Here is a 16,574-nt window from a genome sequence, read left to right as displayed (position 1 = left end):
TTGCTGGGTAATTTTTACCCGGTATAATATACCCAATAAAAAGTTTTTTTCATAAAAAATAGATGATAAATTAGAGTAGTTTTCTATGGTTTATGTAAGAAAATTAAAAATAAAAACGTAGAAAAACCCTAAAAGCGTGCTGGAAAATTACTGAAAAATTAGGAAATTGAGAAGAAAAAATTATTTTAAAAAAATAAATAAAGATACTGGAGACTTGGCCTTTGGTCCACCCATTCCTGGAGCATGTGAGACTTTACCCAGAGACCCATGACACTCAGAAAAACAAAAAATGAAAATCATGTAAAACCCGGTGATAGTGCTCTAGGGTTAATGACAAATGGACAAATACATTTTATCCCATTCAAAATCTGTTTTTTTAAAGGCAAGTTTATTGCTGGGAGCTTTTCTAGAAATAGTTGACGCTGTAGATTTGTTTAAATCCTCACACCAGGGCAAACATCTACTGATATTTGAGAAACCATTTTTTAAAGACCCATTCCAATAAAAAAAGTGTTTTGAACATGTTCTTGTAGCATGTATGTCATGATGGAGGACATATATTAAGAACACTAAGATTAAAAATGCGGTTCTGAGTGTTTCTTTATTCAAATTGGTGTGAATCAGGTAAGTTTGACACAGAGCTCCCTGCTCCGCTCCATTCTGATCATCCACTCACAGAAATAGATCCAAGAACGTCTTTGTTTTCCTCGTCTGAGCTGGAATCTGGATAAAACTGTACAGCTGATAGCTCTGATATTGATCACTTTTTGTTGCACCGCTAATGTTAGGTTGGGGGTGTGAGGGGCTGTAAGCTAGCAGAACATGTAAACAAAGGGATGATGGGAAACAGTCAACTCAGAGATGAATTTCCAATGAACTCCTGCCGCTCGTAGAAACTATGATCTAGAAAATCCGTTTTTTTTTAACTTGGCTAAAAACGGCATCGCCATAAGTAAAAGACCACTAAGACATGTTCATAACAGTTTAAAATAAGATTTGAGTGGGACTTGAAGCGATTTAACTGTAAATCCAGTGTCAAGTCAAACCTCTAAGTACTCACAGAGATTTATGGGAGCACTTCTCTACTCCTTTTGTCAAGTATGGGTAATCACAAGAGGTTTTGGACTAAATTCTCTGCTCTGATGTCAAAGTAAATCTGTTTAAACATCTGAAACATGAGAATCTTCCTGTTAATTCCAGTCAGTTTTCTCTAACAGTCAGCAGGGAAGAAGTGATCCATTCCGCGGTTCATTTCAATACAATATCCTCATGTCAAAGCTGAGTGGCTACATTTGACTCCATCACTCTGAATTTACATAAAAACCACCCGACTCTCAACCCCTCCGCTCCATATTACGATAAAGCATGTGTGAGTGCAGCTCAAAGTTCATCTGTGATGTAGATTCACAGAGTAAACCGTCTGGGGCTGGAGATGTGACAGGCTCTCAGATGAAAGACGGCACAGAGGAAACGGTAACCCCAAACAGACACTGACCCAGACAGACTCGAGCTGCTGTCAGCTCCGCCTTCATCTGCAAGGAAGACTTCTTTACTGACATGTTTCCACCTCAGAGCTGGATATGGTGGTACAGTTTAACCCTTTAACACCAGACACTTAAACCCAAAATCTTAAACTTACTGTAACTTCTCAACAGTAACACCATCAACGTAATTCCAGTAGATTCTGAAGGAAAAAAGCGGCTTTTCTCCTTCAGAATCTACTGGAACGACGTCGATCGTGTCCATCAGGGGTGTCAGACTCAATCACACAGGGGTCCAATCCAAAACACACCTTAGGTCGCAAACCGAACAGGATAAACATTTATTGAACACTCAAAAACTAATTTTTTAAAGCTTTAAAACCGTTACTTTTTAACATAATAGTAAAGTAGACATATAACATTACCTGTGATAATGCTAGTGTGAATGTTGTAAGATGAATATGCGAGTGCTGATCGCTGAAAAATGCTAAAACTGATGGCTGAAAAAATACTGAAGCTAATAGCCACTAAAATATTAGCTAAATGCCAAAGTAGCCTAAAAAACTAAAAAAAAACAACTTAGTTTAGCATGTAGCTGAAAAAATAGCTAAACTTCTAAATTGCCTAAAAAAAACTGAAAAGACCCTTAACTATTCTAAACAACTAGCGTGTAAATATTAGACTAACTCCAAAATAGAAAAAAAATAAATAAAAAAGGCCTAAATTATCCAAAAGATCTTGATTTAACTAAAATATTAGCTGAACTCCAAAATAGCAAAAAAAACTTTTGAAAAAGGCCTAAATTAACCAAAACAGCTAGCATGTAGCTTAAATAATAGCTAAACTCCAAAATAGCCTAAAAAACAAACAAAAAAAGTTTAATTAGCTTAAACAGCTGCCATGTGGCTAAATATTAGCTAAGGTCCAAAACAGCTTAAAAACTAAACAAAAAAGCCTAAATGAGCTTTAACAGCTAGAAAGTAGCTTAAATGCTAAGTTCCGAAAATTTGAGGTTTTTCAGTTTGACGCAGCTCTTGTTTGGAAAGTAAAAAAAAGACAACAAAATGATTAAATATTCATGCTTGAAACATTTAGTACAGTATTTGACTCTCACACGCTTTAACAAGAGTGCAGCTTAAGAAAACTACGAAAATGTGTTCAATTTTGTAAAACGGTTTGATTTCTTTACTGTTGTTTTTGTTGTAGCTGGAACTGAAGTAGCATATAGTGAAGCCACCTCTCTTCAGCACATGCAGTATTTGCCGAAGAAATTCATCACATACTTGTACTAGATTTCTCCTTTAAACTTAGATTGTACATGAAAAGTTACTTTCTTAAAAAAGTAAAATATATTCCGGTCATCTTTTTATTTAAAAAACTACTAAAAGGACCAATCACAGTTATTAAAGCAGAATTGAATTCAGAGCAGGAACTATTCCGATTTCTAGAAAAGTTTCTTCTGGTAGTAAAATGTATTTGTATTATATGTTTCTAATGTTAAATTCTTTTGTGTATGTCTGAAGTTAAAGTGTTGATGATTTCTCCGGTGTGAAGTCCGGTTCTGAGCAGAACCGTGCAAACAGCCTAAACTTCTGCTCTTACCTGTCTGCCAGGTGGACTGGCTGGTGTGTGGAAGGGTGTGATGGGCGTGGACGTGTTTGCAGGTCTGGAGCTCCCGTTGGTCATGCTGGTGGAGGTCTTGGTTGAGGTGTTGCTGAGAGAAGATGAGGATGAGGAGAGCGGGGATGAAGACGTGGCTGTCACAGCAGAAGAAGAGGAGGAGGACGGAGGGAGAAGAGGGGAGGTGGATGTCTGCGCAGAGGGCGATGTTTTGGATGTAGTCGCCGGGGAGGGGAGGATGGGGCGAGAGTACGTCCGCAGGGTGGGGGTGGTGGTGGAGGTGAGCTTGGGCGGGGCTGGGACGAGAACGTGGGGCGACAGAGCGCCGGCCGCCGTCTTTGGTCTGTGGGCTGCGGAGAGGGAGGGAGCAGGGGTGAGGGGGGGCGGAGGGGAGGAGGTGATGGGGGTCAGCATGGGTGCGGGGGAGTCCAGGAGCATGGGGTTGGGGGTGAGGCGAGGAGGGGTCGGGGTTGCAGGCGTGGAGGGGTCGGCTTTGGCCTGAGGGCTGGCTCCATTGGTGGCCTGTTCTGATTGGATCTGCAGCTCCTGGTCCATCATCAATGCTGGAGCTGACTGAGACACACACGGTCATCATTAGTTATTTACACTTTGGAACATGTTTATTTTAAAAAATGATGAAGGCTCAAACATGACTTGCAGCTAAACGTAAATGTTGCTGATTCATCTGTTTGTGAAACTGTGTATAGTTTTTAACTGTCACTATCTTCTCTATGAACTCACCAAACTCTGACAGCCTCATCTAAATTTTTAACTCAAAAGAATTTATGAAGTACTAATAAAAACAACTGTAAAAAAAATCAATGATCACAATAAGATACATTGAAAAAAATTTAAAGTTTTGTGAAATTAGATTATTCTTTGTTTTTGAGAGTCTGCTACATCCCATAATACAATGAAAACTTTCTTTAGTCATTGACTTCTTTTGTCATTTATCAATGTACTTCCAGCTGGGCCAGGTATCGATGATAATTTCCAGAAGCGATTCAATTCAAATCACCAGAGCCTGGATCAATTCAATTCAGATTTGTTTGATTTGTTTGATCCACTCAACTCAATTCTATTCAATTTGAAGTTTACACATTTATACACATTTGATTAGAAATACATTAATAATCTACTATATGTTCTGAATATATTTATATTAATCTGATCCAGTTCACATACTGTAAATGTATCAGTGAAATAATGAGATTGTTAATATCATCCAGTGTTACATGGATTCTCTAACTAAAATGTTCAGATCATTAACATTGGAAACATTGTTCTGCTGTGAGCTGAATTTGGCTGCTGATGATGCTGAAATTGATAACTGAAAACACTGAAGCTGATACCTGAAATTGCTTAAGTTGATCGCTACTAAAATATTAGCTAAATGCTAAATTAGCCTTTAAAAAACAGCTAGCATCTAGTTGAAATACTAGCTAAAGTCCAAAATAGCCTAAAAAGTCTTAGTAGTAAGTAGTAATAGTCCGAAAAGTTAACAGAATGCAAATTTTTAAATCTTTAAAACTGTAACTTTTTAACATAATTATGTATAATAAAAAGTCAGGAATATTATTCCAGAATAAATCAACTTAAACCTTAAATATCTTTCAATGTTTTACTCTCCATAAAAGTAACAAGCGTGCCTGACGATGACAAACACTTGAAGCTCCGTTACTGTACACGTATGTGCAGCTGCATGTTTCAGCCTGCAGTCACGGTGAGCGGTTAGAAGCTGACGGGTGTCTCCCTGTCACTGTTTCCTCCCATATCCTAACCCGCGGTATTCCTTTCGGGGTCGGGGGGTTACCGGAGCCTGTCCCGGCTACTGTTGGGTGAAGGCGGAGTGTACCCTGAACAGCTCCGCGGTTTGCTGCAGGGCCACACACTCTGTAAATATTTTCCCTCTCCTACATCCCTCCAACGACAATTGAAACTACAATCATTTTTTGTTAACTTTTGTGAGGAGGAAAACCAGGAAATGTGGGTTCACTTTTACGTTTATTTTTTAAGTTTCATGCAGATGAAACTTTGTTTTCTGGTAATAGTAAACAACAGCAGACATTTCTGTTGGGTTTCCCTTAAATCAAACATCATCTGTGCTGTATGTAACTACACAGGATGACCATTTCACTGCACACTGAGCAAATGTGCCTGATTGACAAGGAAGAGCTTCAGGAACTGCAGGAGTCGGAGCGGTCTGAACGTTTTCAGAGCTGAACAACAATTAAAGTTTCATGCAAAAGATTCTACTTCTGCCCTAAAAAGAAACGAGGGACAGAAAACAGTTTACATCAAATGTGTAGAGCTCAGGAGAAAGCGATGCACGATCAGAGTCTGTTTCCTTCATCCAAACCTCAGAAATCTTTCTGAACTCTTCGGCTTCTGCAGCTTCTTTCAAAGGAAGCTGACACAGTGAGCCATCTATAACCAGGAAAAGTTTCCAGGATCAAACCTGCTGCTTCACTTTGGCAAAGGAGACAATGTCAAACATCAAAGCCACTATTGAGAAAGACGGGGACGCTATTGACTAATGACGAATGACAAATGTTTCTGTTTGAAGAGCAGAGGGGATCTTCTGCATTGATTGATCCCTTAGAGACCTCACTTCATATTTTCCAATCACTGTCTCCCACATTTGTCTTCTAAACATCTTAAATCTTCATCATAAACCCACTAAGGAGAGACTTCTGGCTCCGATTAGATCCAACAGAGTGAACATGGTCTATATTGGGCCCTAAAGCTGGTCCAGAAGCTCCTCTGCAGAACTTCTCACCAACTATACTCTTCTCCTCCGTCAAAACAAGCGATATTTATCATGTTCAAAGTTCAATGAATCCACAATTTTTAAGGAGGATCTTTAAAGCAATGTTTTTTTCCGTGTGCCAGTCCCCAGCCCAGATTAAATACAGAGTTGTGTCAGGAAGTGCATCCGCCGTAAAACTCTCTGCCAAACCAAACATGCAGATTGGTTAAAGCTGATTCACTGCCGGTGACCCCTGAAGGGATATGCCGAAAAGTTAACAACAACAACTTCATTTGGGACTATAAATCCTTCCTGGTGTGAGTGTGAGACTGTGTCTGTTTGACTCTGTGATGGACTGATGAACCATCCTAAACCTTCAACAACAATATTTGGGATAGGCTCCAGCAACACCATGATCCTGAAAGCGATTCAGCGACTATAGAAAATGGATGGAGCCTGTGCTTAAAAATAAACATTAACAAATAGTTCAGATTAAGAGTTCCCCTTTCTGACTGGAGGGTTCAGCATTTAGTAAGCAGCAGCGACGATCATCACCAAACCAAAGCAAATGGTGCAAAAATCAGTGGAGCTGCCGCATGTTTAGAAGGGAGCTGGGCAGGAACAGTTAAATGTTCAGCAGGCCACACCAAACTCTTTCTTGTGGTAGTCCTGATTTAATTCAGCCCAACAATACACTGCAAAAAGTCAAAGCATTTACTTGAAATATAGGAAATATAATTATTTCATAAAAATATGGTTAAATCATTTGAGCAAACCTGATTCATTGGAGTGAATTCAACATCTTAGCAGAAAAAATAATAGTAAAAAATGACAAACAAAATAATAAATATAATTTTATCTACCCACAAAAAATGAAAAATGTGTGACTCTAGTCCAAAAATAATCTAACATGAAACTATAAAAATACATCCATATCTTATTATTTGAGCTCTTGACTGTTTTGTAGTTTAATACAAATAATGGGCCACAAAGTTGATTGAAGAAAAGAAGAAGTCAACAAAGAAAACACAGTTATTAAATACAACAGTTCAGAAAATAAAGATTTAGACTTTTTCAAAACTCCAAAAAGGAGTCATTTATTCAAAGAGAGTTAAGAAAAACTATGGGGCATTTTTCAGCTACTACCACCTATAGGTGGAGGTGGGAACTGATGTTTCTGGTGAGCAGAGCGGTTCGGGAAATTTTACTAAATGTCTGATTAGAGATGACACATTTCTTTAGTTTAATATAGTTTATCAAAAAGGAGACACTTTATTGAAAAAAAAACAAACATAAAAATTCCAAAAGTACATATAATATGTATTAGTGTTGCCATGAACAATTATTTTAATAGTTGACTAATCACTGATTATTTTTCCCATTAGTCAACTAATGAACAAAAGTGGATGTAAAGCACACATCTAAACCATCATTAGCTTTAAACTAACTAAAAATAAAAACAATGAAGATGATAGTTTATTAAACTAGAAAGTAGTCGCTGAAGATGCTGAAGCTTTTTGCTGAAAATGATGACACAATTTATTTTAATTGCTGAAGAGATTTACTGAAAATGCAAAAGCTATTTACAAAATGTAAAATTTGCTAAAAGACTGGAAATTCTGTTAAAGAACTATGAAAGAGCGCTGAAGTTGACATACATTTCTTAAAATTTTGTAGTAAAATTGCTGAAAATTGCCTAATACATGCCAATTTTGCCGAAATATTTAGTGTGTTGCTTAAATATGATGAGCTAAACTTCAAATTGGCCCAAAAAACTCAGTAGATGTCAAATTAGCCAGAAAATCTAGCTTGTTGCTTAAATACTAGCTAAACTTCAAAACAGCCTAAAAAGTAAACAAAATTAGTCAAAACGTTAGCATGTTGCTAAAGTAGAAGTTAAACTCTAAATTAGCATAGAAAACCCCAGCAGATGACAAATTAGCCAAAAAGCTAGCACATTGCTCAAATAGTAGCTAAACTCCAACAAAAAGCCTCAAATTTTTCAATAAACTAAATTAGTAAAACTTTAACTTGTTGCTAAATAGAAGCTAAACTTTAAATTAGCCTATAAAACCTCAGTAGATAACAAATTAGCCAAAAATATTAGCATGTTGCTAAAATTTTAGATAAACTCCAATTTTTTTGAATTACTATATAAGATTAAAACATAGACTGTGAATCTATTTAAAGACTTGTGGCTAAAATTTTGAAATTTAAAGATGTTCTTATTCATTTACTATTGTTCATATTTTGCTCAATACTTAAAAAAAATTATAAAGTTTATGAATACCAAAAATACAAGCATTAACATCCTGAACGAGCTGAATGTTTTGATACCAAGATTTCTGAAAATGTGATTGAGATTTTATGTGTCAAAAAGGAGCAAGAGAAGAGTGTGAATGATTACTAAACATTCACACTATAGTGACACTCAAAGCTTTTTCATCTTTACTTTGACCCCATATAATATAAAGTAACTATTAAATTAGTTGTCGACTATTTTAATAGTTGATTATTTGACTACTCGTGGCAGCTCTATAGATGATATAAACAGGCTCATCTCCGGAAGGTTCAGTGCTTTGAACATAGTTTGAGGAAAACAGCTTTTTTCTTCAAAAGAAGCAGCTCTACTGTTGAAATGCATGTACGGTAATCTGATGCACAGAGAAAGACCTGAAGATGTTAATGTTGTTTTTCCACAAAAGCAGACATGAATCAAACAGGTTTTGTCTTTTTAGTTTAAAATAAAAATAAGAATTGACTGAAGCAGTTTTGACCAGTTTGTAAATTATTGCAAGCTTTGATATTATGGTGTCAGAGCTGCACGTTTAAATGTTAGAAAACTTCCCCAAAACTGTTGAAAATGTGCAAAAATGTTAAATTCTCCCCAAAGATATGTTTTAAAGCGTTCTTCCTGAAAGCGTTTGCGTTGCCTGAACTTTCTGCTGCTTGTTGCCCCTTCAGAGGCTCTCCCTGCAGAGGGGGGTAACGGGCCTAAAGGTGTCGTTGTGTCTGGCTGCAGCGCGGGGAGCGTTCCCGCATCCTCCCCGCGCAGCAGGTGCCGCGAGCCAGATGCTGGAACATCTGGCTCGCGGCCTGTCACTCGTGCGTGCTGGGCAGATGCTCGCGAGCGTCTCGCGCGGTTGACAGTTAGGCCAGAGATCACGCACGATAGAGAAGATGGAGACGGGCCTGCGCGCTGGAGAGGTCGCGCGGTGGAAACAGCGGCGGGCGTCCCCGCGCGCTGCGTAAAGCCCCCAGAAGCCCTACCTGCTGAACGCGGGGTTGTCGGTGCTACTCCTGCTGGCGTCCATCCGCAGGCGAGCGCATGTTGGAGAGGTCTGCGGCGGTGCGGGACGCGCGCTCCGGCTGCGTGTGAGCTGGCTCCGATGGGCGTGTATGAAGCCTCACTTCCTCGTCTGAGAGCGCCGCGGCCGCCGCCTTCCTCACACAATAAGTCCCGCCGCCTCACCTACGATCTGCCCCCTGAAGCCCCCCGGAGAGGCATTACAGCCGAGTGGCGACGCAGAGCAGGCCCGCTGGGGTTTGTGCGTGTCGCACTTTGCTGGGTTTGTCATCACAGCGCAGGCTTCCCCCGCGGAGCGCTGCGTGAATCCGCGACCCTGCCCGTGCGGGAGGATCCGGGCGGCGGTTCCGCCGTTTCACCTGCCGGGGCCGCGGCGGGAATCAGTCCGGCGAGGGGCCACCGTGGGGCGGCTGCGAGGGGCCTGCTCAGTCCGCTGCCGGAGAGGCGGTGAAGGCGCTGGAAGCGAGAGAGAAGCGAGACAGCACCACGCACAGCCCGGGAGGACCGCACCGCACCGCGGACTCACGCAGCAGCTGTGAGGGGGCAGACCACGCACGACAGACCCGCCGGCTGTTGCGGACAGCACCGCATCTCTGCGGGGCCAGACTCACACTAACGCAACAGCAGCTGACATTTACCTGCTGCTCTGATTGGTCGGAGAGGCGCGAAGGTTCGACTGACCCGGTGTTAGAACCGGAAGCACATCTGCACACAGCTGGTTCCGATCCAGTACCTGCTCCGCTGTACCTCATGTAAATGTCGAGATGAACGTTTAGATAACTGTCAAGACAGTTTATGAAATCATCATGAAGTTGAATCTATTCAAAGATCTATGTAAATGCGTTTAAGTCAAGGCCCGGGGGCCGGATCTGGCCCTCCAGATAATTGTATCCGGCCCTCCATATCATTTTATTTTATTGTTATTAATGACTCGATGTTATCTTGTTCTTATTTCTAACTTGTATAATTTTGACAGAATACATTTTTATGGAGAGTAAAATATTGAAAGTTATTTAAGGTTTAAATTGATTTATTCTGGAATAATATTCCTGCTTTTTTATTATTCATAATTATCTTAAAAAGTTACAGTTTTAATAACTGTCATTCTGCTAGCTTTTTGGAATTTTTAACATTTTTTATAGATACATTTTTTAAGGCTGTTTTGGAGCTTAGCTAATTTTTACATGCTAGCTGTTTTGGCTAATTTAGGCTATTTAATGTTTTTTAGGCTGTTTTGAGTTTAGCTAATATTTTAGGAACATACTAAATGTTTGGGCTAATTTAAACTTTTCTTTTCAAGTTTTTTAGGCTGTTTTGGAGTTTAGCTAATATTTTAGCTACATGCTGGCTGTTTTGGCTAATTAAGGTTTTTTTTACATTTTTTAGGATATTTTGAAGTCTAGCTATTTTTTTCAGCTACATGCTAACCTAAGCTTTTTGATGTTGTTGTTAGGCTAATTTAAAAAAATATTTTAGCTGCAGCTTCAGCGGTTTCAGCTATCAATTTCAGCATCTTCAGCGGCCAAATTCAGCTTACAGCTTTTCCACTAGCATTATCACAGGTAATGCTATATATCTAGTTCTTAATTATGTTAAAAAGTTAAATTTGTGACGTTTTTGAGGTTTTAAATGCATTCTACTGTTCATTCCTCACTATAAAGAACCCCAAAACGGCATTTTGATCCGTTGATGCATTTAAGAGTAATCCTCTAAAAACCTGCTCTGTCTGCAGCAGCCCCTCCCATACCCACGAAAACGAGCAGGTGGAAACATGCTGACGTAAGCACAATGCGGACTACTCCCTCCAGTACGGTGGCCCTGAAGGCTGCATCGTCCTCAGTCTAACACCAACACTCAATTTCTCCACAGAGCTAGTGATGATCAGAAAAAAAAACTTTGCTTTTAGATGCAGAATACCGTCTATCTTCCATTTGTGTCTTCAATATATTCCAGCTCAAACAGGTGTTTAGTTGTTTGAATTTCTGTTTGACTCAATTGTCTTTTATTTAAACGTATTTTAACAAACATACTCATGCGATTTATTTCTGGAGTATTGGTGTTAGATTCTGCAGTTTTATTGGACTCATAAGCGTTTTAATTAGATTCCTGGCTGCAAAGTGTCTTTTTTTCAGCATTTAATAAGTTCTTCATAGAGAAACTGTGACTAAAAGCTGCCTGGAAAACAGGAAAAAGGCTGAAACTGGAAATATTAACTCTTAAGATATAATAATAACATGCAGATTGGAATTAATTATCACATAGAATAGACCTAAACTCATAAAAATATTCCTCTCTGTGGTGCTAAATTGTTACCTGTTCTCTTGTCAGGAGGAGTTTGGTCACGTGACCCGGGCAGATTCGCGTGTCAGTAATCCGATGAGCCTCTGTCATTGGACGGACAGGCGCACGGACAAACACTGCTGCGTCACGCAGGGTAATCTGCAGGAGCTCCCTCACGCAGGAAGCACCAAGCTTTGTTTTCAAAATAAAAGAATGGAACTCAGATGGCAGCAGCTTTTATACAAGACTGATCTGTCAGGCAACAGGCTCGGGGGCTGACACTGGTGAGAGAATCGGATCATTCTGTTGTTTAGTTTTATAATATATTTTTAATTTTACACTTACAGGGATTTTTGGTTTATGTGATTCTACTGGAATTCTGGTTCCATTTCAGCACATCTGAACAAATATGTGTTAAAAAAGTGTGGAGACCACTGATTACGCCCTCTGCTACTGCTGTTTATTTCAAATCATACTGTTTTAAATTTAAAAAGATTGTAGTGACCAAAACAAACCCCCCTCAGCTCTGGTGCAGCGGTTATCACTCTTCTGTCCCTGGTTCAAATCCCAGCAGGTTCTTTCTGGGAGGAGTTTGCGTGTTCTCCTGGTGCATGCTGGGTTTTCTCTGGTTCCAAAACAAGCTTAAAGGAATAAATTGTTGATTTGTGTGGTTGTTTGTGGTGAAGGTGTACTCTGCCTTCAGCCTTCATCTGGATAGGCTCCAGCAACCCAGAGATCCCGTTTGGCATGTGTCAAAGTCAAGGCCCGGGGGCCGGATCCGGCCCTCCAGGTAATTCTATCCGGCCCTCCATATCATTTTATTTTATTATTATTAATGATCTGATGTTATCTTGTGCTTATTTTTAACTAGTATAATTTTGACAAAATATATTTTTATGGAGAGTAAAATATTGAAAGTTATTTAAGGTTTAAGTTGATTTATTCTGGAATAATATTCCTGACTTTTTATTATTGTGTTTTAAAATGTTAAAAATTGGCATTCTGGTGGATTTTTTGACTATTTTTGGCATTTACTAAGATACTAAGATTTTTTAGACTATTTTGTAGATTAGCTCTTTTAAGCTACATGCTAGCTGTTTGGCTAAATTATGCTTTTTTGTTGTTTTTAAGTTCCAGGCTATGAGGCTATTTTGAAGTTTAGCTATTTTTTCAGCTACATGCTAGCTGTTTTAGCTAACCTAAGTTTTTTAGGCTAGTTTGGCATTTAGCTAATATTTTAGCTGGCTATCAGCTTCAGCGTTTTCAGCTATCAGCTTCAGCGTTTTCAGCTATCAGCTTCAGCGTTTTCAGCTATCAGCTTCAGTGGCCACATTCAGCTTACAGCATTCCCGCTAACATAGTTCGCTATAGTTCATGTTAAAAAGTTACTGTTTTAAAGTTTTAAAAATGTAGTTTTAGAGTGTTGAATAAATGTTTATCCTGTTCGACCCGCGACCTAAGGTGTGTTTTGGTATGATTGAGTTTGACACTCCTGCAGTATGGGAACGAACCTAAAAGCTACACAAGTTTTATAATGGATGGATAGAAAAACACAAAAGAGGAACAAAAAGAAAAGCAGAAATTTATGGAGATTTTCGAGATAAAATCTTCATCCAAAGCCACAAACATATTTAGAATAACATTTCTAGATGATCTGATCTGCGGAATTAAACTAAAAACACGAAATTCTGCAAGTAAAAAAATACGACAAATTTTCCAATCTTGTTTTTGTGGTGTTTAATTTTTTATTACACGTTTTTATATTTTCATAAGGGAATTATGTATATATTATGTGATTAAATGGACCAAAAATACATCTTTTCTATCAATTTTCGTTTGTTCTGTGATGCTTAATAGTTAAATCAATCAAATGTAAAGTTTTGATTGATTTGTTGTTGTTTTTTTTAAGTAGGTCAAGAACATTTAATTTGAAAGTCTAAACCAGAAGCTCCGCTTTTATCGGGCAAACTTTGTTCAGTGGTTGCTAGGGCACAGGCTCCCTAACAACCAGATCCCTGGAAAGGAAAAGTTGAGGTTTTCCGTCTTTAATCTTCAAACTGCGTTAATAGTTGGATCAGATGATGAAGATGACGCGTCCTTGCTGCGAATCTGAGCCCGAAGCTGCGCCTTGAGAGAATCATGCCATCTACCAAGGTTATCAAGCCCAAGCCAGTGGAAGCAGCCAAGAAAACCACAGACAGACACAAACCGGGAAGAGCAACACGCGCCGGCGCCGCAGAAAGTGAACCCAAAGCGGCCGCTGTGCGTAAAACCCGCGCGTCGAGCTGCCCGAGGAGCGCGCAGCAGCTGCCGCGCGGCAGGAGCGACAAGGCCGCCAGCAGGAGGGAGGAGGTCAGGCCGAGCTGCGAAAGGAGAACCAGGTCCACCGCTCCCAAACCCACAGAGAACGGGTCCAGAACCAACCCGGACGCGCGCAGGGCGACCAGCACCGTGAGACAGGGCGCTGCCACGAGCGCGTGCCCACGTCAGAAGGAGCAGAAGGGCGTCAGAGAGGCAAAGCTGCCGGTTCAGAGGTGAGGGTGTGAGGACAGGTGCAGGGATTGAGTTAAACATCGAGCTGTGATTTCACCTCATGTATTCTCTGCTGTCTGAGCAAAAATAATAGAAAGTTCTCAGGACTAAAATTACGCATTAAATTTACTTAAAGATATTGTCATTTCTCCTCACAGTTAAAGCTTAAACTGATGTGTTTGTGTGTTGCTAATTGCTCCACAGACATATTTCAAACATCTCCAGCATATATGTCTTTTGCGTTGCAGTGAACCTGATCAGGTATAGACTCCATGTTTGAATGAAAATGAACTTTACTGAGACAGCAGCACTCTGCCTGTACAGTTCATTCTGACTGGGTGAGCGCCCTGAGGCAAAGGCAGGTCCAGTCCTGCTGTGTGAGGCCATCTGCTGCAGGGTTAATCCCACACGTTTACCACCCACTGACATGACAGACCTGCAGGCCAACATTCATTCATTCATCTTTAAAGTTTTCAACAAACGTCTGCATAACTCCTCTGGTGATGGGTTGTTTCTGTCTGCACTCTTATTGATTTCCAGATATTTAAACTCAACTCTTTGCTAAAAAGGGAAAGTGTCCTCATATTGTCTGATTGTCTGTTTTGATCTTTGAGCATTTTTAACAACTATAAAGGAAGTTTTCAATAGTCTTACAAACTCATCATCATCATCATCATCATCATCATCATGGTTCACCTGGTTCAGAAACTGAGCTTTTTAAGTCTACACAGCGATGACATCTGCAGTGTAAATGTGGCTGTGGAGCGCCCTTAAATAGACAACATCTAAACCACATGTGTCAAAGTCATGCTAAACTAGAATAAATTATAATGATAATCCCTATTTCCTTTTATTTTCCCTAAAATTGTGATGTTTTATTATAGATGACGTAGTATGAATAAGGTGCAGAAAGTTATTCTTCATTTCTGTGTTGTTGGAAGAATTATCTTTTTTTTTAAATTTTATTTTTGTTTTCTGAGTCGGACAGTCCTTTTTACGATCTCTATGGTTTTTCCTGACATTCCCAAACATTGGTTCAATTGTCACTAAAATTATAACTAAAGTCGCCATTTTGAAATGAAACCTTCGAAATGCTGTATATTAGTTAAAATTAAAACATGTTTTCATCCAGATTTGATGTTATTTCTTTCTTTTTTAAGGTGGATTACCAAAACAAGCCACACACTTGGTTGTGGTCCAACCCTAAATACTTATATTTTCTGTTTCAGTAACAAAGCCTTCACCGTCATTCCACCAAACCCAAAGAAGAGAAGGGAGATCCAGAAAAGTGAGTGTCCTTTAAGTTTTATTTTTTTGTCATTTTGACGTTGTCATTGAACTCTCTATGATTTGGGGATTGGCTGGGCAGAGGCGGAGGCGGAGCTCGCTGCTTTGGAGGAGCTGCGTCTCAGCAGAGCAATGACTTATGTGTCCATTGACCCCAGCAGTGTCGGTGAGAGCGCCGTGATGAGCTCATTGATGGTTTCATCCGCTCTCTGACTGCACCCCGTCACATTGTCTTCACAGGTGGCTGCATGAGTCTGGAGGAAGTACGGCTGAAGCAGCAGCAGGAAATGATGCAAGCCAAGAGGAAACAGAAACAGGTCTGCTGGTTTACTCTCCAGCTTTTTATGTCTTAATCCCAACAAACACACCTCCACAAGACATTGGAAATCCTTCTGTAATGGTACCAAAAATGTAAAGTGGCTGGAGGAAAAAGTCCGATACCAGACTGCAGCTTCACTCCTCTTTTTCTTGTGATGAACTAAACGAATCTGCTTCTTATTTCAGATTAAGAAGCAGGTGGTGGAGGAAGCATCTGTCCTGACGAGCTGACCATTCTCTCATCTCTGGATCTGCTAAACATATCATTCCAATCAAACATTTGTAGTCAGCTATACAATTATTCATGTCCATAACTTTATAAGGATCACATATATGTATATATATTTTTGTTTTGTACATGTTAATTAGTAAGCTGTGTTTTTGTGTTTTATATACACGTATGTGGTGATTTGTATTGATGACATTCATGGAGTATAAAATAATAAAATCTGTTTTCCACACCATGCTTAAACTTTATTTAGACACAGTGAGACACTTTGAGACATTTTCCGTGTTTAAAAGGACCAATATTTCCATGAATCTGGTCTTTTTTATTGTAGAAAATTATCTCATTACTAATTCGCAGAAAATAATAATAAGCAGTGTCTTTTTTTTAATCATCTTCATTTCCAGCAGATTAACATTGTGTCTTTGTAGTTCTGCCATTGGCCAGCAGAGGTCGCGCTCCGTGTAATGAGGGGACATCAGTCTACGTTTAGAGAACATTTAGTTCACTGACAGAACAGTAAACTGAACGTTTCCCATATGTGTCAAAATCATTGAAGGATACAGATACAGTCAAGATATCGACATTCTAATGAACCAACATCACACAAATCAACCGGAAATTGTTGGTTTCAGTACGTCACAACTGTGCTATTGCCTTGAACAAATGTACTAAACGCAAATAAAACTAAATGTCACAGGTGCCGTCGGAATATATGCTTGAAAAGTACGTCATGACACTAAAACAACTACGCATGCGTCAAATGTCCAGAAC

General features: G+C 39.5%; 3 protein-coding genes across 8 annotated transcripts in view; 2 read left to right on the top strand and 1 right to left on the bottom strand.

Moving 5' to 3' along the window:
* Positions 1-10,010, bottom strand: part of si:ch211-230g15.5 (polyhomeotic-like protein 3) — a 32,669-nt gene extending 22,659 nt beyond the window's left edge. Inside the window, exons 1-2 of one of the 3 annotated variants that reach the window (XM_024282108.2) lie at positions 9,121-10,010; positions 3,084-3,670 (exon numbers count right to left, since the gene is read on the bottom strand). In XM_024282108.2, coding sequence (XP_024137876.1) covers positions 3,084-3,659 — 576 coding nt within the window. In that variant the 5' untranslated portion in view covers positions 3,660-3,670; positions 9,121-10,010. Of the gene's footprint in view, positions 1-3,083; positions 3,675-9,120 lie in introns of all 3 variants that reach the window. The other 2 variants (XM_024282107.2, XM_036212276.1) reach the window with 2 other exon arrangements.
* mon2 (MON2 homolog, regulator of endosome-to-Golgi trafficking) overlaps positions 1-16,574 on the top strand; it is a 448,157-nt gene that overhangs the window by 348,173 nt on the left and 83,410 nt on the right. The window lies entirely within an intron of this gene.
* zgc:194621 (uncharacterized protein LOC795037 homolog) lies at positions 13,410-16,035 on the top strand. The gene is made up of 5 exons (XM_024282130.2): positions 13,410-13,971; positions 15,199-15,257; positions 15,339-15,422; positions 15,497-15,573; positions 15,761-16,035. The coding sequence occupies exons 1-5, from the start codon at positions 13,577-13,579 to the stop codon at positions 15,803-15,805; spliced, it is 660 nt and encodes a 219-aa protein (XP_024137898.1). The 5' UTR covers positions 13,410-13,576; the 3' UTR covers positions 15,806-16,035.

The sequence above is a fragment of the Oryzias melastigma genome, linkage group LG6 (genome assembly GCF_002922805.2).
Source record: "Oryzias melastigma strain HK-1 linkage group LG6, ASM292280v2, whole genome shotgun sequence".
NCBI classification, from domain to species: Eukaryota; Metazoa; Chordata; class Actinopteri; order Beloniformes; family Adrianichthyidae; genus Oryzias; species Oryzias melastigma.
Note: the sequence above shows the minus strand (reverse complement) of the source record. Positions and strands in the feature narration are given on the sequence as shown.